The sequence below is a fragment of the Oncorhynchus gorbuscha genome, linkage group LG06 (genome assembly GCF_021184085.1).
Source record: "Oncorhynchus gorbuscha isolate QuinsamMale2020 ecotype Even-year linkage group LG06, OgorEven_v1.0, whole genome shotgun sequence".
Classification (NCBI taxonomy): Eukaryota; Metazoa; Chordata; class Actinopteri; order Salmoniformes; family Salmonidae; genus Oncorhynchus; species Oncorhynchus gorbuscha.
The window spans coordinates 98893764-98918291 of record NC_060178.1 but is presented as its reverse complement, the minus strand read 5'-3'; the positions used below and the strand labels follow the sequence as shown (position 1 = coordinate 98918291).

The following is a 24528-nucleotide window of genomic DNA, read 5'->3' as shown; positions in this document are numbered from 1 at the left end:
CGGGAGGTTCCATCCAGCGTGGATTCTTTGATTGAACTCGCTATTTGCATTGAACGACGGGTAGACCTTCGTCACCGAGCTCATAGAAGAGAGCTCGCGTTAACTGTGTCTCCCCTCTCTCCGACACTACCATCTTTCCCCACTGACTCTGGTGTTGAGCCCATGCAGCTGGGGGGTATTCGCATTTCGACTAAGGAGAGGGAACGGAGAATCACCAACCGCCTCTGTCTCTATTGCGGTTCCGCTGGTCATTTTGTCATTTCATGTCCAGTTAAAGGCCAGAGCTCATCAGTAAGCGGAGGGCGACTGATAAGCGCTACTAGACGGTCCTCTCCGTCAAGTACCTGTACTACCTTACCGGTCCATCTACGCTGGACCGGATCGGCAGCTTCCTGCAGTGCATTAATAGACTCTGGGGCGGAGGGCTGTTTTATGGACGAAGCCTGGGCTCGGGAACATGACATTCCTCTCAGACAGTTAGGGGAGCCCACGGTCATGTTCGCCTTGGATGGTAGTCCTCTCCCCAGTATATTATGTGAAACACTACCTTTAACCCTCACTGTATCTGGTAACCATAGTGAGACCATTTCTTTTTTGATTTTTTGTTCACCTTTTACACCTGTTGTTTTGGGTCATCCCTGGCTAGTGTGTCATAATCCTTCTTTTGATTGGTCTAGTAATTCTATCCTTTCCTGGAACGTTTCTTGTCATGTGAAGTGTTTAATGTCTGCTATTTCTCCTGTTTGTTCTGTCCCCTCTTCTCAGGAGGAGCCTGGTGATTTGACAGGAGTGCTGGAGGAATATCATGGTCTGCGCACGGTCTTCAGTCGGTCCAGAACCAACTCCCTTCCTCCTCACCGGTCGTATGATTGTTGTTCTGATCTCTTCAAGAAGCGTTTTGCATCCGCTCCTATCCTTGTTGCACCTGACGTCACTAAACAGTTTATTGTTGAGATTGACGCGTCGGGGGTGGGCGTGGGAGCCATTCTGTCCCAGCGCTCCGATACTGACGATGGGGTCCACCCTTGTGCGTATTTTTCTCATCGCCTGTCACCGTCGGAACGTAACTATGATGTGGCTAACCGCGAACTGCTCGCCATCCGTTTAGCCCTAGGCAAATGGCGACAGTGGTTGGAGGGGGCGACCGTTCCTTTGTCGTTTGGACTGACCAAAGGAACCTTGAGTACATCCGTTCTGCCAAACGACTGAATGCGCGTCATGCTCGTTGGGCGTTGTTTTTCGCTCGTTTCGAGTTCGTTATTTCTTATTGCCCGGGTACTAAGAACACCAAGCCTCATGCTTTATCCCGTCTCTTTAGTTCTTCTGTGGCTTCTACCGATCCCGAGGGATCCTTCCTGTTGGGCGTGTTGTCGGGTTGACAGTCTGGGGAATTGAAAGACAGGTTAAGCAAGCACTCACGCACACTGCGTCGCCGCGCGCTTGTCCTAGTAACCTTCTTTTCGTTCCTGTTTCTACTCGTCTGGCTGTTCTTCAGTGGGCTCACTCTGCCAAGTTAGCTGGCCATCCCGGCGTTCGAGGTACTCTTGCTTCTATTCGCCAGCGCTTTTGGTGGCCTACTCAGGAGCGTGACACGCGCCGTTTCGTGGCTGCGTGTTCGGACTGCGCGCAGAATAAGTCTGGTAATTTTTTTCTGCTTCTGCTCCTGGTCTTGCTGGGTCTCAGTCTGTTCCCTGCCACCGCATCTCTCCTGGTCTTGTTCCTGCCCTTGCTGTGTCTCAGTCTGTCCCTAGTTGTTACTCTCCTGGCCTGTTTGGTCCTGTTTGCTCTAAAGCTTTCAGTTCTCTACCCGTGTCTCATTTTTTTTTTTTAGAGTAGTACCCTAGTTTCCCTTTTTATCGTTTTCCGTTACGGTCCTGAGGAGAGGAGTTGGGTTCTTTCTCGGGACGTGCTGGACCGTTTGTGATCTATGATTTCCTCCGTTGCCGCCAGTGTTCCTCCTCGAGAGCGCCAGGAGGCGCTCGGTGAGTGGGGGGTACTGTCATGTTTTGTCTTATATTGTCTTGTCATTATGCTTTCCCTTCTGTTCGTTTCCCCCTGCTGGTCTTTTTAGGTTCGTTCCCTTTTTTCTCTCTCCCTCCCTCTCTCTCTTCTCTCTATCGTTCCGTCCCTGCTCCCAGCTGTTCCTATTCCCCTACTCAATCATCTAATCTTTTCACACCTGTTCCGTATCTTGCCCTCTGATTAGAGTCCCTATTTCTCCCCTTGTTTTCCGTTTCTGTGCTGTCGGATCCTGGTATATTGTTCACCGTGCTGTGTCTTTGTATCGCCCTGTCGTGTCGTGTTTCCCTCAGATGCTGCGTGGTGAGCAGGTGTCTGAGTCTGCTACGGTCAAGTGCCTTCCCGAGGCAACCTACAGTTTATGATCGAGTCTCCAGTTTGTTCTCGTCATTACGAGTGGAATTGTTTGTTATGCTTTATTTACCACTCCGATTTGTCTAGGAGTATTGCATATTTCCTTTTCTGGATTAAAGACTCTGTTTTCGCCAAGTCGCTTTTGGGTCCTCATTCACCTGCATAACAGACCCACCTACCCACTGTGATTATACTGTGACCCACCTACCCACTGTAATTATTCTGTGACCCACCTACCCACTGTGATTATTCTGTGACCCACCTACCCACTGTGATTATTCTGTGACCCACCTACCCACTGTGATTATTCTGTGACCCACCTACCCACTGTGATTATACTGTGACCCACCTACCCACTGTGATTATTCTGTGACCCACCTACCCACTGTGGTTATACTATGACCCACCTACCCACTGTGATTATACTGTATTTGGTTAAATTTCTCACAGCTATCGGAAACCTCCTCTCCAAATGTCTAGAAGTCACTGTTCAAGTTTTAAGAAAAATATGTTTAGGTAACACTGGAATGTGGTTCTCAAGATGGACAACCAACCTGTGGTTATTCACACAAAAAAAACGAATTAGTACAGTAAAATATCTCCGTCAATGGTTCTGTCTGTTCTCTCCCTGTAGGGGACACACATTTTCATATTTTTCACACATCTTGATAAGCTTATTCATTCTGTATTGTGTGATAATAAACAATAGTCATAAAATCAGGCCTGAGGGGTGGGGGGGATGTTCCCTGGCAATATGCTCTGCCCATAGAAATGGAATTCTAGGATGGTTCTGACTGTGTCATATGTAATAAGTCTAGAATATATCTATGTTGTGCTCCGTGCAGACGCGTAAGCTGACCAAGTTAGAGCGGCAGAGGTTCAGCGAGGAGGTGGAGATGCTAAAGGGTCTGCAGCACCCTAACATCGTCCGCTTCTACGACTCCTGGAAGGACAACTCCAAGGGCCTCAAGTGCATCCTGCTGGTCACCGAGCTCATGACATCAGGCACCCTCAAAACGTGAGTTTGTCTTTCCTGCCCCAACCTGGCCTCAATCATCGTTGTAGTAGAGAAGACTGTTGTGCCTGTTTTGTCCCATTTGTTTTATGTCCTCTACAAATTCCTCCTAACAAATTCATACCATTTCAATATTTTCTACATTATTTTCTATATTTTATCGTGATTATAGAATCTTGATAGAAAACTATTTTTATCCATCCTTGTCTGAACTTCTGACAGTCCTCTGGTCCTCTGGTTTGGAATGTACTGGTCTGGCCTGTACTCTTTTGGTAATGCATCCTGATAACATGTGTTTACTGCAGGTACCTGAAGAGGTTCAAGGAGATGAAGCTGAAGCTGCTGCAGCGTTGGAGTCGGCAGATCCTGAAGGGGCTCCACTTCCTCCACACCCGCACCCCTCCCATTATCCACAGGGACCTCAAGTGTGACAACATCTTCATCACCGGCCCCACCGGCTCCGTCAAGATAGGAGACCTGGGCCTGGCCACACTCAAAAGTGCCTCCTTTGCTAAAAGTGTCATTGGTGAGTGTATAAGAGTTTATTAACTAACTGCAGTCATCTATTTTTCTGGATTCATTTCATGTTTTGGGTTTTTCTAGTTTTGGGCCTTTGAGTGCTCTAAGTATATAATCATTATTAGATCACTGTGCCACTGATTACAATCCTATGAAGCATGTCCTGTTCAATCAAATGTATCTTTCATAGAGAATTTCATGTGTGTGTGTTTTTGTGTTTGTGTGTGTGTGTAACTATATAATCATTATTAGATCACTGTGTCACAGATTACAACCCTATGAAGCATGTCCTGTGCAATCAAATGTATCTTTCCTAGAGAAGATGTGTGTGTGTGTGTGTACAGCTGTGTGTGTGTGTGCATGTGTGTGTCTTCTTGTGACTGGTGTTGACTTGTCTCTCTCCTCTCCTCCAGGTACCCCAGAGTTCATGGCTCCAGAGATGTACGAGGAGAAGTATGATGAAGCTGTGGATGTCTATGCCTTTGGGATGTGTATCCTGGAGATGGCCACCTCAGAGTACCCCTACTCCGAGTGTCAGAATGCAGCCCAGATCTATCGCAAAGTCACCAGTGTGAGTGGAAATATATATTCCATTAGGCAGACCCTTTTACTCTCCGAAAAAGGATTCCAAAAGGGTTCTTCAGGTGTCCCCATAGGAGAACCCTTTTTGGTTCCAGGTAGAACCAATCCTTTTTTTCCTAAGAGTGTACATTTTGGTATGGGTGGCCCCAGGGGGACTCAAACTCAAAACCCTGGTTTTACAAATGTCATGCTCTACAATCCTGCAACACAGGACCATGGTCCTACATAGACTGGGACTCTCCTCTCTCCATGTAGGGTTAGTCAATAACCTAATTGTGCACACCTGTTCACTCTCTTCCTCTTGCACCATGGAAGAGAGAAAATAACTATAGGAATGCCCTAGATGTCTGGAGAAAGGGAAAAGTCTACACGGGTTTCCTTGGGATGTCCCAACTTTGATGTCACCCCATTGAAGTTGATATTTAAAAGTTAAGGTAAAGGTTAGGTAAGGGTTGGGTTAACGTTAAGGTAAGGACATCCCAAGGATTCTGGATTGCACTAACCCTGGAAGAAGTCTTGATATTAGACTCCACTCTCCAGATGGAACTGAGGTGGTCATCTCCAGGATACATACCCCTAAGGCCACAGCTGCATCATACTTCTCCTCATACACCAATTTATGAAAGCACACTTTTTAAAATGCTTTATTAATTTAAAGTTGTGTGCATTATCATGTTGTAGCCTTACCACCATCTCTATTCTCATCTGAAATTTTGACTCATAATATCTGATATTGTGATTCTGAGCTCGTTCTACACTTCTACCTTTCCAAAGATCTGACTGGATGCTCACACTCAACATGAGCTTTATTAGAAGATTACATTTCCTACAGACCATGATGACATGGTGCTAGTTACCAGGGAGACAGATGTCATGGTGCTAGTTACCAGGGAGACAGATGACATGGTGCTTGTTACCAGGGAGACAGATGACATGGTGCAAGTTACCAGGGAGACAGATGACATGGTTCTGGTTACCAGGGAGACAGATGACATGGTGCTGGTTACCAGGGAGACAGATGACATGGTGCTAGTTACCAGGGAGACATATGACATGGTGCTGGATACCAGGGAGACAGATGACATGGTTCTGGTTACCAGGGAGACAGATGACATGGTGCTGGTTACCAGGGAGACAGATGACATGGTGCTTGTTACCAGGGAGACAGATGTCATGGTGCTTGTTACCAGGGAGACAGATGACATGGTGCTTGTTACCAGGGAGACAGATGACATGGTGCTGGATACCAGGGAGACAGATGACATGGTTCTGGTTACCAGGGAGACAGATGACATGGTGCTGGTTACCAGGGAGACAGATGACATGGTGCTGGTTACCAGCAAGACAGATGACATGGTGCTGGTTACTAGGGAGACAGATGACATGGTGCTGGTTACCAGGTAGACAGATTACATGTTGCTGGTTACCATGGTGAGAGAGAGAGATTACCTTTTCAGAGCAGCTCATAATCAAGACATTTCTAACGGACTCTGATTCCAACATATTATCAGTAATGGAATAGCAGATGAAACATACAATAGTACTTAAAGACAGCTCCCTTCTACAAGAGAGATACAGCTAATGGTGTCTTTAGAAAGCAGTCACACCCCTTTACTTTTTCTACATTTTGTTCTGTTACAGCCTGAATTTAAAATGGATTAAATTGAGATGTTGTGTCACTGATCTATACATAATAATAAAATATTTAAAATAAATAGGACATGAAAAGCTGTAATGTCTTGAGTCAAGTATTCAACCCCTTTGTTAAGGGATGCCTAAATACATTCAGGAGTAAACATGTGCTTAACAAATCACATAACAAGTTGCATTCTGTGTTCAATAATGTGTTCAATAATAGTGTTTAACAGGATTTTTTCAGAGATGACTACCCCATCTCTGTACCCCACACATACAGATAATTATAAGGTCTGTCAATCGAGTAGTGAATTTCAAGCACAGATTAAACCACAAAGACCAGGGATGTTTTTCAATGCCTCGTAAAGAAGGGCACTGATTGGTAGATGTGAGCATGGTGAAGCTATTTATTAAGCTTTAAAGCAGTTAGAGCTCAATAGTTGTGATTTGAAAAAACTGAGGATGGATCAGCAACTTCCTTCTTTTTACTAGCCTTAATGGCAGTTTATGGAGTAACTACTGTACAGAATAAAAATATTCCAAAACATGCATCTGTTTAAGGCACTGCAAAAAAATGAACTCTTTGTCCTGAATACAAAGTGTTTTGTTTGGGGCAAATCCAACACATCACTGAGTACCACTCTTCATATTTTCAAGCATGGCGTTAACTGCACCATGTTATGGGTATGTTTGTCATCGGCAAGGACTAGGGAGTTTATGATAAGAAATGGAATACAGCTAAGCACAGGAAAAATCCCAATGAAAAAAACAGGTTCAGTCTTCTTTCCAACATTTGAGTAATTTAGCAGATGCTCTTTCCAGAGCGACCTACCATTAGTGCATTCATTTTAAGATAGCTAGGTTGGACAACCACATATCACAGTAAGTACAATTTTTCTCAATAAAGTAGCTATCATCAAAGTCAGAACTAGAAAGGGGTGGAAGTATTATTTCACCACAGGCATTCGTTTTCCTTGTTTCTGGGGGGGGACATGCTGTGGGATTATTGAATATACTCTGAAGAGGTAGGGTTTCAGATGTTTTCAGAGAAAGATGGACATGGACTCTGCTGTCCTAGCTTCTGGGGGAAGCTGCTTCCACCATTGGGGTGCCAGGACAGAGAAAATCTTGGACTGTGCTGAGTGGTAGCTTGGGTTGGGGTGGAGGGTTTGAGCATAGCCTTTAGGTAGGGAGGGGTTGTTTCTCTTGCTGCTTTGTAGGCAAGTACCAGGGTCTTGTAGTGGATGCGAGCTTTGACTGGAAGCCAGTGGATTGTGTGCGGAGGAGTGGGGTGACATGGGAGAACTTGGGAAGTCTGAACACCAGGTGGGCTGCAGCATTCTGGATAAGTTTTAGGGGTTTGATGCCAAAAGCGGGGAGGCCAGCCAGCCAACAGTGAGTTGAAGTAGTCCAGAAGGAAGATGGATTAGGACCAACACAGCTTCATGTGTGAGGTAGGGTCGTACTCTACGGATGTTGTAGAGCATAAACCTGCAGGAGCGAGTCACTGCTTTAATGTTTGCAGAGAATGACAGGGTGTTGTCCAGGGTCACGTAAAGGTTCTTTGCACTTTGGGAGGGGGACACTGGAGTTGTCAACTGGGAGTAGTTGAGTGTCATCTGCAAAGCAATGATAGGAGAGACCATGTAAGGATATGACGGAGCTGAGTGACTTTGTGGATTTACAGTAGAGGAGAGGGCCAAGAACTGAGCCCTGGGGGACACCAGTAGTGAGAATACATGAACAGCACATATCCTCTTAGGGTCAAGAAGAAAGTTCTGTGAGAGATAGTGATAGAGTTTGTCAGAGACAGCACGCTCAAGTGTTTTGTAAAGAAAATAAAGAGGGGATACTGGTCTTTAGTTTGATGTCAGAGGAGTAGAGAGTTGGTTTCTTGAGGAGGGGAGTGATTCGGGCCATTTTTAAGTCAGGGGGGGGGGCGCAGCCAGTGGTCAGGGATGTGTTGATGAGGGAAGTGAGGAATGGGAGAAGGTCTCCAGATATGGTTTGGAGAAGGGAGGAGGGAATGGGGTCAAGCAGGAAGGTTGTCGGGCGGCCAGACCTCACTAGTCGCATGATTTAGAGAGGTGGGAGTGGAAAGATGATAGGTCCTTCGGAAGTTTAGTTTTACTCCATTTTCACTCTGCTGCCAGCAGCCTTGTTCTGTAAGCTCGCAATGAGTCACTCAGCCAAGGAGCAGGAGGGGAGGGCCGAGCTGGCCGGGAAGAAAGGGGACAGTGGGAGTCGTAGGATGTGAAAAGAGAGGAGAGTAGTGTTGAAGAGGCAGAATCAGGAGACAGGAGGGAGAAGGATTTAGCAGAAGGGAAAGAGTAGTGGGAGAGAGAGAGAGACAAGATTGTGATGGTGCATGCCTATCTGAGTGGTTAGGGTTGGAGGAAAGGGAGACAGAAAACAAAGTAGTGATCAGAGACCTGGAGGGGGTTGCAGTGAGATTAGTAGGCAAACAGCCTCTAGTAAAGATGAGGTCAAATGTACTGCCTGCCTTGTGAGTGGGAGGGGGCTGGGAAAGGGTAAGGTCAAGAGAGGCAAGGAGGGGAAAGAGAGAGTTGGAAAGAAATGAATTGAAGGCAAAAGCATCGGGAGGGTGAAGTCGTCAAGTACGTATAGCTGTGAGCCATTATCAGGAAATGAGCTTATCAAGGTTCAAGCTCATTGAGAAACTCTAAGAGAACCTAGTGGGCAATATATGACAACAATGTTAAGCTTGAGTGGACAAGTGACAGAATGAAATTCACTTAGGTAGAATGAGTAGCCCTGTGCCATCACCGCGACGACCAATGTTCTTGGACTATGAGAAAACGTATTCTGATGGAGAGAGCAGCAGTGTTCTCTGGGGTGATCCATGTCTCTGTCAGGGCAAAAAGTCAAGGGACTGAAGGGCAGCATGGGCAGTGATTAATTTGGCGTCCTTGAATGCAGATCGGCAGTTCCAAACGCTGCCACGGAGCAGGAATTCCACATGGGTTGTGCGCGCAGGGTATACGCTCCCCACCCCCCGCCAAGTGTCTGTAAAGCCTACAGAGAGAGAAGCGAACAGGTATAGAAAACAAACACATAGTTGACAATGCTACAAAAGAGCAAACTGAGATCTGAAAATAACTATGTAAAATACTCAAGTGAATGAGTGGTGTGGAGCTTACTCTCTTCCCTTCCTCGAACAACTCGACAGAACAACTCGGTAGAACTGTCTCTGTTTGGGCGACGGTCTTAGTTTTGTAACGCAATTGCCACCGCTGAGAAAACAGGGGAGACTAAAGTACTAATTGCTAATTGCCTTGCAAAGTTGAAGAGCACATCTCCTGGTACTTATTGCTGATTGCCTATGAGAGGAGAAACCACTCCCCCTCTAATACAGCCACTGTTTACTAAAACAACAACAGTCACAAATTGCCTTGCCCCTTAATCTTGGTTGATGTGTCAACAATCATCTGCAAGTTAATAGCAGTCAGCAGTTCACACACCAAGTAGGCTACTGGGAAGACAGCTAGCACTAGTTAGCAGCAAGACAGTATTAGACAACAACAGAAGACAAAAGTGATATTTATCACTGCTGGAGATATCAGGAGTCCTCTAGCTATAGAATTAAGTACTGGGAGACAAATTAACCTTTCAGAAGGACAATAACCTAAAACACAAGGACAAATCTCCACAGGAGTTGCTTACCAAGACATCATTGAATGTCCCTGAGAGGTCTACTTACAGTTTTGACTTAAATCTACTTGAAAATCTATAGCAAGACTTGAAAGTGGCTTTCTTGTAAAGATCAACAGCCAACTTGACAGAACTTGAATAATAATAAAAAAAGAATAATGGGCGAATGTTGTACAAGAGACTTACCCAACAAGAGTCACAAGAGTCACATCTGTAATCACTGCCAAAGGTGTTTCTAACATGTATTGACTCAAGATATATTATTGTTTTGTTTTTCATAAATTTTGAATAAATGTTAGAATTTGTCTTCCACTTTGACATTACAGACTATTTTGTGTAGATCGTTAGAAAAAGACAATGAAATTAATTTTAATCCCACTTTGTAACACAACAAAATGTGGAAAATCAATACTTTCTTAAGGCACTGTATGTAGGTCATCGGGAAAGAGTTCAGAGTTCAGCCTTATCTCAGTGAGCTGAGATAAAGCAGGGCTTTACCTAGCAAAGACTTATAGATGACCTGGAGCCAGTTGGTTTGACGACAAATATGAAGCGAGGGCCAGCCAATGAGAGCATACATGTTGCAGTGGTGGGTAGTATATGGGGCTTTGTTGACAAAACGGATGGCACTGTGATAGACTGCATCCAATTTGCTGAGTAGAGTGTTGGAGACTAATTTGTAAATGACATCGCCAAAGTTGTAGCGGCTTTCTTCCTGGACAGGCGAGGACCAAAGCGCAGCGTGGTGAGTATTCATCTTATTTAATAATAAACCCAAACTGAACACTTCAAATGACAAAACAACAAATGTGAAAACCGAAAAACAGTCCTATCTGATGCATAGACACAAAGACAGAAAATAATCACCCACAAAAACACAGTGAAACCCAGGCTACGTAAGTATGATTCTCAATAACAGACAACACAGAAAAACCACCTAGACACACAAAACATAGAATGCCCACCCAGCTCACGTCCTGAACAACACTAAAACAAGGAAAACACAAAAGAACTATGGTCAAAATGTGACAGTACACCTCCCCCCTAACCCTAACCCCCCCAAGGTGCGGACTCCGACCGCACAACCTAAACCTATAGGGGAGGGTCTGGGCATCTGTCCGCGGTGGCGGCTCTGGCGCTGGACGTGGACCCCACTCCATCATTGTCTTTCTCCACTTCCTTAGCGTCCTTTGAGTGGCGACCCTCGCTGCCGACCTTGGCCTAGGAACCCCAACAAAGAGCCCCACTGTACAGAGGGGCAGCTCCGGACTGAGGGGCAGCTCGGGACTGAGGTAGCTCATGACTGAGAGGTAGCTCAGGACTGAGAGGTAGCTCAGGACTGAGAGGTAGCTCAGATCCTGGCTGAATGGCGGCTCTGGCAGATCCTGGCTGAATGATGGCTCTGGGAGATCCTGGCTGACTGGCGGTTCTGGCAGATCCTGGCTGACTGACGGCTCTGGCAGATCCTGGCTGACTGGCGGCTCTGGCAGATCCTGGCTGACTGGCGGCTCTGGCGGCTCCTTGCAGACTGGCGGCTCTGGCTGCTCCTTGCAGACTGGCGGCTCTGGCGGCTCCTGACAGACTGAAGACTCTAGCAGCTCTGGACAGGCGGGAGACTCTAGCAGCTCTGGACAGACGGGAGACTCTAGCAGCTCTGGACAGACGGGCAGCTCAGGCGGCGCTGGGCAGACGGGCAGCTCAGGTGGCGCCGGGCAGACGGCAGCTCAGGCGGCGCTGGGCAGACGGCCAGCTCAGGCGGCGTTGGGCAGACTGGAGACTCCGGCAGCGCTGGAGAGGAGGAAGGCTCTGGCAGCGCTGGACAGAGGAGCTCTGGTGCCTCTGGACTGAGGGGCTCTGGCGCCTCTGGACTGAGGGACGGAAGCTCTGGCAGCGCCGGACAGGCAGGAGACTCCGGCAGCGCTGGAGAGGAGGAAGGCTCTGGCAGCACTGGACAGAGAGGCTCTGACGCCTCTTGACTGAAGGGCTCTGGCGCCTCTGGACTGAGGGGCGGAAGCTCTGGCAGCGCCGGACAGGCGGGAGAGGAGGAAGGCTCTGGCAGCGCTGGACAGAGGGGCTCTGGTGCCTCTGGACTGAGGGGAGACTCCGGCAGCACCGGAGAGTATGAAGGCTCTAGCAGCGCTGGACAGGCGGGAGCACCTGTAGCCAAAGAACGGAGAGACAGCCTGGTGCGGGGTGCCAGTACTGGTGGTACCGGGCTGGGGACACGCACCTCAGGGTGAGTGCAAGGAACAGGACACACCGGGTTGTGAAGGTGTACTGAAGACCTGGTGTGTATAGCCGGCATCAAATCCTCCGGAACTCCAACACAAGTTTCAGGCTGAGTACGAGGAACTGACACAGGTGGCATCGGACAGCTAACACGCTCCTCGGGACGAATGCCGTGCATACTACGCCAAACCAACAGCTCTCTCTATACTCTGTCCAATACCTCCTCAACATTCCCAGACGCTCACCTCAACTTCGCCGACTGCTCTGATTCCATCCATGGCTCCTTACGGTAAACAGGGGGAGTTGGATAACGTCTAACTCCTGACTCTTCCACACTCTCCCTGTGCTCCCCCCAATAAATTTTGGGGGCTGCCTCTCGGGCTTCCAGCCGCTCTGCCATGCTAGCTCCTCATAATGCCTCCTCTCTGCTTTCGCTGTCTCCAGCTCTGCTTTGGGGTGGCAATATTCCCCTGGCTCTGCCCAGGGTCCTTTCCCATCTAGGATCTCCTCCCAAGTCCATTTTTCCAAATAGTGCTGACTCTCCCACTGCTGCTGCTGCTGCTGCTGCTGTCTCTCCTGCTGTTGCTGCTGCTGCCTCTCCTGCTGCTGCTGCTTACCACGCCGCTTGGTCCTTTTGTGGTGGGGGATTCTGTAATGGCTTTCTTCCTGGGAAGGAGAGGACCAAAGCGCAGCGTGGAGAGTGTTCATCTTATTTAATAATAAACCCAAACTGAACACTTCAAATTACAAAACAACAAATGTGAAAACCGAAAAACAGTCCTATCTGGTGCATAGACACAAAGACAGCAAACAATCACCCACAAAAACACAGTGAAACCCAGGCTACCTAAGTATGATTCTCAATCAGAGACAACTAACGAATACCTGCCTCTGATTGAGAACCATACTAGGCTGAACACAGAAAAACCACCTAGACACACAAAACATAGAATGCCCACCCAGCTCACATCCTGACCAACACTAAAACAAGGAAAACACAAAAGAACTATGGTCAGAACGTGACAGAAGTCAAGGATCGGTACGATAGTCAGTTTTACGAGGGTATGTTTGGCAGCATGAGTGAAGGATGCTTTGTTGCGAAGTAGGAAGCCGATTCTAGATTTCCTTTAGGATTGGAGATGCTTAATGTGAGCCTGGAAGGAGAGTTTACAGTCTAACCAGACTGTAGTTGTCCACATATTCTAGGTCAGAACCGTCCAGAGTAGTGATGCTGGACGGGCAGGCAGATGCGGGCAGTGATCGGTTGAAGAGCATGCATTTAGTTTTACTTACATTTAAGAGCAGTTGGAGGCCACGGAAGGAGAGTTGTATGGCATTTAAGCTCGTCTGGAGGTTAGTTAACAAAGATTCCAAAGAAGGGCCAGAAGCATACAGAATGGTGTTGTCTGCATAGAGGTTGATCAGAGAATCACCAGCAGCAAGAGCGACATCGATGTATACAGAGAAAAGAGTCGGCCCGGTCAGGCCAGGTCAATTAATACATTTGCACAGTATTGTCCCTTATCGATGGCGGTTACGATATCGTTTAGGACCTTGAGCGTGGCTAAGGTGCACCCATGACCAGCTCGGAAAACAGATTGCATAGCGGAGAAGGTACTGTGGGATTCAAAATGGTCGGTGATCTGTTTGTTAACTTGGCTTCCGAAGACCTTAGAAAGGCAGGGTAGGATAGATATAGGTCTGTAGCAGTTTGGATCTAGAGTGTCTCCCCCTTTGAAAAGGGCTGCTGACCGCAGCAGCTTTCCAATCTTTGGGGATCTCAGACGGTACGAAAGAAGGGTTGAACAGGCTAGTAATAGGGGTTGCAACAATTTTGTCTGATAATTTTTGAAAGAAAGAGAGGGTCCAGATCATCTAGCCCGGCTGATTTGTAGGGGTCCATATTTTACAGCTCTTTCACAACATCTGCTATCTGGATTTGGGTGAAGGAGAAATGGGGAGGATTGGGCAAGTTGCTATGGGGCTGTTGACCGGGGTAGGGGTAGCCAGGTGAAAAGCCGTAGAAAAATGCTTATTGAAATTTTCAATTATAGTGGATTTATCGGTGGTGACAGTGTTTCCTAGCCTCAGTGCAGTGGAGAGCTGGGAGGAGGTGCTCTTATTCTCCATGGACTTTACAGTGTCCCAGAACTTTTTGGAGTTTGTTCTTCAGGATGCACATTTCTGTTTGAAAAAGCTAGCCTTTGCTTTCCTAACTGCCTGTGTATATTGGTTCCTAACTTCCCTGAAAAGTTGCATATCGCGGGGGCTATTAGATGCTAATGCAGTACTCCACAGGATGTTTTTGTGTTGGTCAAGGGCAGTCAGGTCTGGAGTGAACCAAGGTCTATATCTGTTCCTGTTCTACATTTTTTGATTCGAAGTAAGTAACTCGCTGAAATTGCAAACTTCTCCCTGCCAGAGGTGTGTTACCGCTCAGAGTGTAAGGACCGACGCCTGGGATAAGGAGCAGGCACGGGGAGTTGAACATTTAATGAGGAACAGACAGGTAACAGGACAGGAACAGCTTCAGCACATGGGTAAACAAGGACATATGACAATCAATGCAGAAGCAGGAAACAGAGCAGGGAACCAGACAGATATAGGGAAGGTAATGACAGATGTGATTGAGTCCAGGTGAGTCCAATAATCACTGATTCGTGTGACGGGGGGGGACGGCAGGTTTGCATAATGATGATGGCAGGAGTGCGCAATGCTGGGGAGCCTGGTGCCCTCGAGTGCCAGAGGGGAAGAGCGGGAGCAGGCGTGAAACAGAGAGGGAGTCAGTAATGAAGGACTCTCCACATTGAGAGCTGTGTTCTTGGGCTTTGGGCTTGAGCATACAGGGTGGTGACGCCACAGTGGGTTTGGTCAGGTGATGGTAGAATGATGTGTTTTGAAAATGACGTATGCCTTCTGCACAAACATCGTCTCTCTCTCTTTCTTTCTAAGTGCAGGTTACTGTAGGCGTCGCTGATCGGTCGCCACTCACCATCCATAAAGTCAATGTTCCATAAACAACTAAAAGGACCTACTCGGGGGAGTCTGGGGCAATTACCTGTCAGATTACCACTGCTAGTCTGAACACGTTTTTAATATTATGTCACGTTTTAACATAATAAACTGTTCAATTCACAGGCAGAGATATGATGTCCACTGTGCAAGTATAGCGTGCATTATAACAGAGTCGGATCGAAAGAGAATACTCAATTGGTTTGCTTGCTTGTTCCGTTGTTAAATAGATAAGCCATAGGGTTATTGTAATGATAGTGGAGGCCAATTGAAGAAATCAAATCAAATCAAATCAAATTTTATTTGTCACATACACATGGTTAGCAGATGTTAATGCGAGTGTAGCGAAATGCTTGTGCTTCTAGTTCCGACAATGCAGTGATAACCAACAAGTAATCTAACTAACAATTCCAAAACTACTGTCTTATACACAGTGTAAGGGGATAAGGAACATGTACATAAGGATATATGAATGAGTGATGGTACAGAGCAGCATACAGTAGATGGTATCGAGTACAGTATATACATATGAGATGAGTGTGTAGACAAAGTAAACAAAGTGGCATAGTTAAAGTGGCTAGTGATACATGTGTTACATAAGGATGCAGTCGATGATGTAGAGTACAGTATATACATATGCATATGAGATGAATAATGTAGGGTAAGTAACATTATATAAGGTAGCATTGTTTAAAGTGGCTAGTGATATATTTACATCATTTCCCATCAATTCCCATTATTAAAGTGGCTGGAGTTGAGTCAGTGTCAATGACAGTGTGTTGGCAGCAGCCACTCAATGTTAGTGGTGGCTGTTTAACAGTCTGATGGCCTTGAGATAGAAGCTGTTTTTCAGTCTCTCGGTCCCAGCTTTGATGCACCTGTACTGACCTCGCCTTCTGGATGATAGCGGGGTGAACAGGCAGTGGTTCGGGTGGTTGATGTCCTTGATGATCTTTATGGCCTTCCTGTAACAACGGGTGGTGTAGGTGTCCTGGAGGGCAGGTAGTTTGCCCCCGGTGATGCGTTGTGCAGTCCTCACTACCCTCTGGAGAGCCTTACGGTTGAGGGCGGAGCAGTTGCCGTACCAGGCGGTGATACAGCCCGCCAGGATGCTCTCGATTGTGCATCTGTAGAAGTTTGTGAGTGCTTTTGGTGACAAGCCGAATTTCTTCAGCCTCCTGAGGTTGAATAGGCGCTGCTGCGCCTTCTTCACGACACTGTCAGTGTGAGTGGACCAATTCAGTTTGTCTGTGATGTGTATGCCGAGGAACTTAAAACTAGCTACCCTCTCCACTACTGTTCCATCGATGTGGATAGGGGGGTGTTCCCTCTGCTGTTTCCTGAAGTCCACAATCATCTCCTTAGTTTTGTTGACGTTGAGTGTGAGGTTATTTTCCTGACACCACACTCCGAGGGCCCTCACCTCCTCCCTGTAGGCCGTCTCGTCGTTGTTGGTAATCAAGCCTACCACTGTTGTGTCGTCCGCAAACTTGATGATTGAGTTGGATGCGTGCGTGGCCACGCAGTCGTGGGTGAACAGGGAGTACAGGAGAGGGCTCAGAACGCACCCTTGTGGGGCCCCGTGTTGAGGATCAGCGGGGAGGAGATGTTGTTGCCTACCCTCACCACCTGGGGGCGGCCCGTCAGGAAGTCCAGTACCCAGTTGCACAGGGCGGGGTCGAGACCCAGGGTCTCGAGCTTGATGACGAGCTTGGAGGGTACTATGGTGTTGAATGCCGAGCTGTAGTCGATGAACAGCATTCTCACATAGGTATTCCTCTTGTCCAGGTGGGTTAGGGCAGTGTGCAGTGTGGTTGAGATTGCATCGTCTGTGGACCTATTTGGGCGGTAAGCAAATTGGAGTGGGTCTAGGGTGTCAGGTAGGGTGGAGGTGATATGGTCCTTGACTAGTCTCTCAAAGCACTTCATGATGACGGAAGTGAGTGCTACGGGGCGGTAGTCGTTTAGCTCAGTTACCTTAGCTTTCTTGGGAACACTGTCCTTTGTGTTCCTTACTTGTTATCAAGTATTTGGAAGAGTTGAAGGGATGTGGAAAAAGAGTCCTTTACAATCACAATGATCTCCAGATTATAGTGAAATTCAGAGCATTGGCGTTATGTAACACACTGTCACGCTGTTCCAATGTAATAACTGTGTTACAGTAGCTGATGCATTTACACAGAAACCCCATTGACATGTTGTTCCTACTTCAAGGTGTGAAATGAGAATATCACACCCTTAGATATACACTCCATTCTTGCCATCCATAGTCTCACAGTTCGATTCTCTGTCTCAGAATAAATAGGTTATCAAGGCAAACATAGGCCGGTGTCTGGCCCTTGGCAAATATTAAACTCAGAAGCCAAACATGACAAGTCAACATTGTTGCACAATTACAACAATGTAAACCAGTTAACCAACCAACCAACCAACCAAACAACCTTGATTTACCAAACTTTTTTATTATATTGTCTGAATAAACATGGGGTAAGTTTAGGACAGCTCTGATGTTCACGTTAGCTGTTTAAAACATGTGGGGATTTGTTCTGTTCTATTATTGAAACAGTTGCAAACCCATAATGCACTGCTCACCGAGTTGCACCGGCGTGGGTGATGAGAGAGGTCTGCATTCTTTCTGTAGCCATGCTGTCCTTTAAACAACAACACTAACACGAACACGAACACGAACACGAACACGAACACGAACAGATAGACAGTCTCTTTGGTCTGTCCTTTTAAACAACGACACTAACAGGAACAGATAGACAGTCTCTTTGGTCTGCCCTTTTAAACAACACTAACATGAACAGATAGACAGTCTCTTTGGTCTGCCCTTTTAAACAACACTAACAGGAACAGATAGACAGTCTCTTTGGTCTGCCCTTTTAAACAACACTAACATGAACAGATAGACAGTCTCTTTGGTCTGCCCTTTTAAACAACACTAACATGAACAGATAGACAGTCTCTTTGGTCTGCCCTTTTAAACAACACTAACATGAACAGAACAGAAACAACACTAACATGAACAGATAGACAGTCTCTTTGGTCTGCCCTTTTAAACAACACTAACATGAACAGATAGACAGTCTCTTTGAACGACACTAACATGAACAGATAGACAGTCTCTTTGGTCTGCCCTTACAACACTAACATGAACAGATAGACAGTCTCTTTGGTCTGCCCTTTTAAACAACACTAACATGAACAGATAGACAGTCTCTTTGGTCTGCCCTTTTAAACAACACACTAACATGAACAGATAGACAGTCTCTTTGGTCTGCCCTTTAAACAACAGTCTCTTTGGTCACTAAACATGAACAGATAGACAGTCTCTTTGGTCTGCCCTTATAAACAACACTAACATGAACAGATAGACAGTCTCTTTGGTCTGCCCTTATAAACAACACTAACATGAACAGATAGACAGTCTCTTTGGTCTGCCCTTTTAAACAACACTAACATAAACAGATAGACAGTCTCTTTGGTCTGCCCTTTTAAACAACGACACTAACATGAACAGATAGACAGTCTCTTTGGTCTGCCCTTTTAAACAACGACACTAACATGAACAGATAGACAGTCTCTTTGGTCTGCCCTTATAAACAACACTAACATGAACAGATAGACAGTCTCTTTGTCTGCCCTTTTAAACAACGACACTAACATGAACAGATAGACAGTCTCTTTGGTCTGCCCTTATAAACAACACTAACATGAACAGATAGACAGTCTCTTTGGTCTGCCCTTATAAACAACACTAACATGAACAGATAGACAGTCTCTTTGGTCTGCCCTTTTAAACAACACTAACATAAACAGATAGACAGTCTCTTTGGTCTGCCCTTTTAAACAACGACACTAACATGAACAGATAGACAGTCTCTTTGGTCTGCCCTTTTAAACAACGACACTAACATGAACAGATAGACAGTCTCTTTGGTCTGCCCTTATAAACAACACTAACATGAACAGATAGACAGTCTCTTTGGTCTGCCCTTATAAACAACACTAACATGAACAGATAGACAGTCTCTTTGGTCTGCCCTTTTAAACAACACTAACATAAACAGATAGACAGTCTCTTTGGTCTGCCCTTTTAAACAACGACACTAACATGAACAGATAGACAGTCTCTTTGGTCTGCCCTTTTAAACAACGACACTAACATGAACAGATAGACAGTCTCTTTGGTCTGCCCTTATAAACAACACTAACATGAACAGATAGACAGTCTCTTTGGTCTGCCCTTTTAAACAACGACACTAACATGAACAGATAGACAGTCTCTTTGGTCTGCCCTTTTAAACAACGACACTAACATGAACAGATAGACAGTCTCTTTGGTCTTTTCTGTTTCCAAGTGTCCCCTCCCTCCCTCTGTGTTTACCTGAAGGCAGAGCACAGTGCCATGCAGGCAGACTGGCAGGCAGGCTACATGGGGGCAGACGTCACGGCCTCAGGGGGTTATCCAGCTCCTGGAAAGGACTGTTGTGGGTTCAGCTACTGGAAAGGGACTGTTGTGGGTTCAGCTACTGGAAAGGGACTGTTGTGGGTTCAGCTACTGGAAAGGGACTGTTGTGGGTTCAGTACTGTAGGTACACTCATCATGAGGGAGGAAAGTCTGAGCCAAAAAGGTTTCTCAGGCAACATCTGAGGAAGCACATACTGTGACTGTATCTGCAGAAAAAGAGAAAGATATGCACACCCAACTTCAGAAAAATGTATCAAAGAAAAAGGTATTGTCCACAATTATGTTTCCATGGTGATTTAATCAGACACATCAAATAAGAAAACGTTTCCATCCGATCTTCGTCAGGCCATGGTACCAGAGTTGCGGACAGTACTTTCTTTTGTATTCGTACATTCCCCCGTGGCACTACTATGTTCCCTTAGGTTACCATTGCCTTCTATTTTGAACCAAGCATGTAAATAAGCCATGCTAACCAGAATACTTCTCCTTACAGGGGATGAAGCCAGACAGTTTCTACAAAGTCAAGGTCCCAGAGCTCAAAGAGATCATCGAAGGATGTATCCGGATGGACAAAGATGAAAGGTATTGGGCTTCTCATAATATTCTTACATTCCATAAAACATATGAGATATTACACATAGGGTGAAATGAACATTCCAGACATTATGCTAAGTAAATGATATATCAAATCCTTTGGCGTTTAATTAAGGTGTCCAATTAAAAGGAGTTGATTGAATTGCATAGCTACAGTTGATGTTGGAATATTACATACACCTTAGCCAAATACATTCAACTCAGTTTTTCACAATTCCTGACATTTAATCCCAGTAAAAATTCCCTGTCTTAGGTCAGTTAGGATCACCACTTTATTTTAAGAATGTGTGAAATGACAGAATTAGTAGTAGAGAGAATTATTTATTTCAGCTTTAATTTCTTTCATCACATTCCTAGTGGGTCAGAAGTTTACATACACTCAATTAGTATTTGATAGCATTGCCTTTAAATTGTTTAACTTGGGTCAAATGTTTTGGATAGCCTTCCACAAGCTTCCCACCTCTAAGTTGGGTGAATTTTGGCTCATTCATCCTGACAGAGCTGGTGTTACTGGTTTGTTGGCCTCCTTGCTCACAAACACTTCTTCAGTTCTGCCCACACATTTTGTATAGGATTGAGATCAAATCAAATCAAATGTATTTATATAGCCCTTCGGACATCAGCTGATATCTCAAAGTGCTGTACAGAAACCGAGCCTAAAACCCCAAACAGCAAGCAATGCAGGTGTTGAAACACGCCTGAGGTGATCAAGGTTTTGTGATGGCCACTCCAATACCTTGACTTTGTTGTCCTAAAGCCATTTTGCCACAACTTTGGAATGTCCATTTGGAAGATCCATTTGCGACCAAGCTTTTAACTTCCTGACTGATGTCTTGAGATGTTGCTTCAATATATCCACATCATTCCCTTCCTCATGATGCCATTTATTTTGTGGAGTGCACCAGTCCCTCCTGCAGCAAAGCACCCCCACAACATGATGCTGTCACCCCCATGCTTCACGATTGGGATGGTGTTCTTCGGCTTGCAAGCCTCTCGTTTTCCTCCAAACATAACGATGGTCATTATGGCCAAACAGTTCTATTTTTGTTTCATCAGACCAGAGGATATTTCTCCAAAAAGTATGATTTTTGTCCCCATGTGCAGTTTCAAACCATAGTCTGGCTTTTTTATGGTGGTTTTGGAGCTGTGACTTCTTCCTTGCTGAGCAGCCTTTCAGGTTATGTCAATATATTACTAATTTTACTGTGGATATAGATACTTTTGTACATGTTTCCTCCAGGATCTTCACAAGGTCCTTTGCTGTTGTTCTGGGATTGCTTTACACATTTAGCACCAAAGTACGTTCATCTCTAGGAGACAGAACTTGTCTCCTTCCTGAGTGGTATGACGGCTGTGTGGTCCCATGGTGTTTATACTTGTGTACTATTGTTTGTAAAGATGAACATGGTACCTTCAGGCGTTTGGAAATAGTTTGAAAAATGACCTAACCAACTTGCCAAAACTATAGTTTGTGAACAAGACATTTGTGGAGTGGTTGAAAAATGAGTTTAAATGACTCCAACCTAAGTGTATGTAAACTTCCGACTTCAACTGCATATTATTCCTTTACCTCAGGTACACCATCCAGGACCTGCTGGAGCACACATTCTTCCAGGAGAACAACGGCGTCCATGTTGAGTTGGCTGAGGAGGACAACACGGTGAAGTCAGGCCTGAAGCTGTGGCTCCGCATGGACGACACCAAGAAACTCCATGGGAAGTACAAGGACAACAACGCCATTGAGTTCCTGTTTGAACTCTACAAGGATGTGCCAGAGGAGGTGGCGCAGGAGATGGTGAGCAGCTCACATTTCAAGTTACAGGTTTATTTGCCATACTGTATGTAAAATCTTACTCAGAGCAGAGCTCTCAGCAGAGCTGGAAACAGTAAGAAAGCCATGAAATGGTCAAGTTGACATTTGTATAAGTTTAGATTGGTTTACTGTATCCACTCCCTTTGGTACTACTCATGTGGTAACAACTGTTACTGTAATAGGCTGTGTGAGAGAGCCATATGGCCTACCCCTGAGGCTGGGTATCTTTCCACAACACTTGTCTTGACCTTTGCACTTGCCTAGCATCATGTCCTCTTTAATCTTTATGTCCTCTAGTTGTAGCATTAATGGTAAGAAGGGTTTCCTGTTGTGGCTGTCAAGCTGAAGACCAGTGGAGACAGCTAGGTGTAATACTATAGCTATAATGCAGGTAGACTCAGCTTACACATTGTTAGAGTGTCACTGTTGCACCAGGTGAAATCACAGCCATTCTTATTTTTAGAGACAAACAAAATAAGTTATACATACAGTGTCTCTGCATACGTAAGTGTATATATATATATAAGATATATATATAATATATATATATATAAACGTGCTTTTCTTTCAAAAACAAGGACATTTCTAAGTGACCACAAACTTTTGAGTGGTAGTATATATATATATATATATATATATATATATATATATATATATATATATATATATATATATATATATATATATATATATATATATATATATATATATATACTACCACTCAAAAGTATCAACTTGGATTATCTAACGCAACGTGCCACCGGAACACTACCACTCAAACTTTTGAGTGGTAGTATATATATATATATATACTACCACTCAAAAGTTTGTGGTCACTTAGAAATGTCCTTGTTTTTGAAAGAAAAGCAAGTTTTTTGTCCATTAAAATAAAATATATCAGAAATACAGTGTAGACATTGTTAATGTTGTAAATGACTATTGTAGCTGGAAAAAGCTGATTATTTTTATAGAATATCTACATAGGCGTACAGTGGTCCATTATCAGCAACCATCACTCCTGTGTTCCGGTGGCACGTTGCGTTAGATAATCCAAGTTGATACTTTTAAAAGGCTAATTGATCATTAGAAAACCCTTTTGCAATTATGTTAGCACAGCTGAAAACTGTTGTTCTGATTAAAGAAGCAATAAAACTTGCCTTCTTTAGACTAGTTGAGTATCTGGAGCATCAGCATTTGTGGGTTCGATTATAGGCTCAAAATGGCCAGAAACAAAGCACTTTCTTCTGAAACTCGTCAGTCTATTCTTGTTCTGAGAAATGAAGGCTATTCCATGTGAGAAATTGCCAAGAAACTGAAGATCTCGTACAAGCTATGTACTACTCCCTTCACAGAACAGCACAAACTGGCTCGAAAACAAGGACATTTCTAAGTGACCCCAAACTTTTGAGCGGTAGTATATAGATATATAAACTCAGCAAAAAAAGAAACGTCCTCTCACTGTCAACTGCGTTTATTTTCAGCAAACATAACATAACAACAAATATTTGTATGAACATAACAAGATTCAACAACTGAGACATAAACTGAACAAGTTCCACAGACACGTGACTAACAGAAATGGAATAATGTGTCCCTGAACAAAGGGAGGGGGTGGTTCAAAATCAAAAGTAACAGTCAGTATCTGCAGTGCATCTCCTCACGGACAGCACCAGATTTGTCAGTTCTTGCTGTGAGATGTTACCCCACACTTCCACCAAGGCACCTGCAAGTTCCTGGACATTTCTGGGGGGAATGGCGGAGGGCCCTCACCCTCCGATCCAACAGGTCCCAGACGTGCTTAATGGGATTGAGATCCGTGCTCTTGGCTGGCAATGGCAGAACACTGACATTCCTGTCTTGCAGGAAATCACGCACAGAACGAGCAGTATGGCTGGTGGCATTGTCATGCTGGAGGGTCATGTCAGGATGAGCCTGCAGGAAGGGTACCACATGAGGGAGGAGGATGTCTTCGCTGTAATGCACAGCGTTGAGATTGCCTGTAATGACAACAAGATCAGTCTGATGACGCTGTGACACACCGCCCCAGACCATGACGGACCCTTCACCTCCAAATCGATTCCGCTCCAGAGTACAGGCCTCGGTGTAACGCTCATTCCTTCAACGATAAACGCGAATCCGGCCATCACCCCTGGTGAGACAAAACCATGACTTGTCAGTGAAGAGCACTTTTTGCCAGTCCTCTCTATGGGAAGCCCTTTGATTAGCTGTTCAGGAGTCTTATGGCTTGAGGGTAGAAGCTGTTAAGAAGCCTTTTGGACCTCGACTTAGAGCTCCGGTACTGCTTACCGTGCGTTGGCAGAGAGAACAGTCTATGACTATGGTGGCTGGAGGCTTTGCCAATTTTAGGACTGTCCTCTGACACTGCCTGATATAGGTGTCCTGGATGGAAGGAAGCTTGGCCCCAGTGATGTACTGGGCCGTACGCACTACTGTAGTGCCTTGAGGTCGAAGGCCGAGCAGTTGCCATACCAGGCAATGATGCAACCAGTCAGGATGCTCTCGATGGTGCAGCTGTAGAACCTTTTGAGGATCTGAGGATATCTAGATATCCCTTTTGCAACAGACCAGGAAACACATAGAAACTAATAC

At 45.4% G+C, this 24528-nt stretch overlaps 1 protein-coding gene across 1 annotated transcript in view; it reads left to right on the top strand.

The window, feature by feature from the left end:
• The window catches only part of LOC124038780 (serine/threonine-protein kinase WNK4-like), a 105014-nt gene that overhangs the window by 38163 nt on the left and 42323 nt on the right, over positions 1–24528 (top strand). The window contains exons 3-7 of the mRNA XM_046354846.1: positions 3219–3391; positions 3694–3914; positions 4321–4478; positions 20005–20093; positions 21681–21900. Of these exons, the coding sequence (XP_046210802.1) occupies positions 3219–3391; positions 3694–3914; positions 4321–4478; positions 20005–20093; positions 21681–21900 (861 nt within the window). The remainder of the gene's footprint in view (positions 1–3218; positions 3392–3693; positions 3915–4320; positions 4479–20004; positions 20094–21680; positions 21901–24528) is intronic.